The sequence below is a fragment of the Rhizophagus irregularis genome, chromosome 13, assembly GCF_026210795.1.
Source record: "Rhizophagus irregularis chromosome 13, complete sequence".
Lineage (NCBI taxonomy): Eukaryota > Fungi > Glomeromycota > Glomeromycetes > Glomerales > Glomeraceae > Rhizophagus > Rhizophagus irregularis.
In genome coordinates, this window is record NC_089441.1 from 1,521,467 (window position 1) to 1,524,280 (window position 2,814).

The 2,814-nt window shown below is 32.5% G+C and overlaps 2 protein-coding genes across 2 annotated transcripts; both read right to left on the bottom strand.

Annotated features, from left to right (window-relative positions):
- Nucleotides 1-211: 211 nt before the first annotated feature.
- On the bottom strand, nt 212-1,420 carry OCT59_004927 (uncharacterized protein; the record flags this gene model as incomplete). The annotated part of the gene is made up of 1 exon (XM_066138034.1): nt 212-1,420. The coding sequence occupies exon 1, from the start codon at nt 635-637 to the stop codon at nt 212-214; it is 426 nt and encodes a 141-aa protein (XP_065997219.1). The 5' UTR covers nt 638-1,420.
- Nucleotides 1,421-1,967: 547 nt separating this feature from the next.
- Nucleotides 1,968-2,267, bottom strand: OCT59_004928 (uncharacterized protein; the record flags this gene model as incomplete). The annotated part of the gene is made up of 1 exon (XM_025313217.2): nt 1,968-2,267. The coding sequence occupies one exon, from the start codon at nt 2,265-2,267 to the stop codon at nt 1,968-1,970; it is 300 nt and encodes a 99-aa protein (XP_025187746.1).
- Between the last annotated feature and the right edge of the window lie 547 nt (nt 2,268-2,814).

Consider the following 2,814-nt stretch of genomic DNA (forward strand, 5'->3'; position numbering starts at 1 on the left):
TGCAGAGACTTGGAAAGGTTTGTCAATTCGTTGCTTGAAGTATTTGTATTCAGTAGAACTTCTGTTGAAGATTCTAAATAATAATAAATTCTTAGTGATCACGCATTTAGGGTGCAAAATTGTGCAGATAGTATGAGTTTAAATGGCAACCATTGCATTTGGTTAAGTTATCACGGCGTGGTGTTTGGATTAGTATAATTTTGATTGTGTTCTATATGTGTGATTGACAAATCACTTGTGGAGTCTTGTGATAGAGATTTCCCATGATGAGACCATTCATTTGTCGGAAATAAAGTTTTTGTTGGATTTTAATTTGGGTGATTTGTGGTTTTGAAGTCGAATAACTGGTGGTCACAAAGCGGTTTTGATAATCTTCGGTGGTTGCTGAGAATATGGTTTTCTTCAAGTTCCATGAACCATGAAGGGATTTTATCCTTATAATTGCGTTTGTTATTGATTTTGATTTCTTTCCATGTAAGCAAGTAACATCCATCACTTGTCGCAAGTTTGATCCATGTATAAAATATTCTTTTTCTTTAGAGATTCTATTTGAGTAAGATTTTGTAAAAGGTTCTAACTGGTGTATTGCCCTCACGTAATGTCTTCTATATATAGAGTTGAACGTTTCAGATAACATTGTCTGAGTTGTATAGTTTCCAATATCTGTAGTTGTACTGAGTGATAGAGCTGACGTCAAAACGGCATCTTGGTTTATAGTCAAAGAGATTGATATTGTAAGTATCACGATAATAGAAAAAAGGGTTGCCAGAAGTACCTGGAGGTAAAAGAGGTAGAGATTTTTTCTTTTTATTACACTTTTTCAATATGGTGCAACCAGTTTTCGCTTGTTGTTTGTCTTTTTTGAATTCACCGAGCCAATACCTATAATATAATAGTTGTCATTTGTAGCCTAATATGTATTTCTGTGGTAAATGTTGAATCTGTTTAAAACAGTAGGGTTGGGTAGATGTGATGTTGGGCTATTTAAGATATAGGGTTTGAGATTTCCCCAGTGGTTTTCTTGTTTGAGTACGCTTTGTGTGAGACAGTTCCATCGTGTTGTTTGTTAAGGTAATCTAACAATATCGAATTTAAGTTTGGAGTATTTTTTGTAATAAATACGTCCTGTTCTAATGTTGTCTTTATCAGTAGGATTGACTATAATTTTTTTTAACTCAGAGTTATGATCTCCTAAACTAGAGTTATATTTTCTGGTGTAACTAATCCCTAGGCAGTTACAATGAATTTCTTTGGCATTTTTCTAATTCCTTGTCTAACACTCCTATTTATACCCTTTCACGTATGGCAATTCACCATATAACTTTCTGATCTAAATAAAATGTCAAATTATTTCTATAATTTCAAATTAGAAATATTTACTTAACCAATAATTTACAAAAATAGTTTTACGTCATTGCGGACCACATTAATTCCAAATAAACCCTATTTGATGATATTGATGGTATTGACGATAGTTTAAGGTCAATTCCGGACTGCAGTAAATAAAAAAAACTTAAAAATTTATACACTTAAATAAATATAATACTGCACCCCACAATTAATAAATTCACTAGATTTATTTATTTATTTTTTGTGAAGTTTGGATAGATAATTAAACAGGATATATACCCTCGAAAGGGATTTTATCCTACTTCTTACTATCATCCATTACATAATGGACCCGAACTTCTATATAAAAAGTATCTAGTTTAATCCTATGCTACTACCAACATGGGAATAAACGATGAATTCAAGGATGAACAAAACAAAAAAAGGAGTTCAAGTCTATCACCATTTTTCTTTTAACTAACAAATACTAGTTATTGTATGTAAATACTGTCATATACAAAATAATGTAATATATATAGGTCCATGATTGTTTTTTAAGTATAAGAACAAATAATAAAAAAAAAGACGAACAAAAAATACTACTATATGTATATGTTTAAAAAAAAAAATTATAAAAGTTAATATTGCCCAGGCGTGGGTGGAGTATACTCATTTCTCGATCGAGGCCGTACAATAGGCTTTGGAGTAAAATCACAATTAGGTCTGATAGGTTCTGGTGGAGGAGTCTCAAGACAAAGACGAGTATTGTCTTGATTCAAAGTACTCATATTAGTTGTTGAGGGATTAATTAGAACTTGCCCAAATGTAGGCGCGAAAATATTTCTTCTTTTTTGAATTCGCACTATGGGACGTGAGGTGAAATCCTTGTATGATTCGTTAGGATCAGTAGACAGTATGACATTAGAAGAAGCATTCATTTCTTTAATATAGAGTCTTACTTAGCTATCTGGAAGAGCGGTAAGAAATTTGTCGTCAAATCTTTTTTGATGTAGAAGATTCGCAACAGGAGGATTAGAACGTAGATATTTTTGATGTCTGTTATAGAGCTTCTTGGCTTTTGAATAACCGTAATTGAAATGAGAGATACTGGATACGTCAAATCGGCGTCTCACTTTGTAAGCATATAAGTTGATGTTATATGTTTGATGATAATAAGAACAGGGGTTTCCATTGAAGTTTGGTGGTAAGTCAGGTAAATGTTTCTTGAGTTTATTATGCTTTTTAATGTGGCGAGCCCAATTTTTGGCCAGTTTCTGAGTGTGTTTTTTAATCCTTTTGTCCAAATCGGACTTATGGAAGGGGTACAGTCCACTAAATGGACTAATTTCTTAAACACCATAGAATTATCTTTTAACAAAAGAGTCGCAGGCCAGTAATAATAATATTGTTCTAAATCAGTGGCCAGTTTCTTTAAACGAGTCCAACGTTTCACTTGTTGTGGGTTCTAACATCATTGACCTTAAA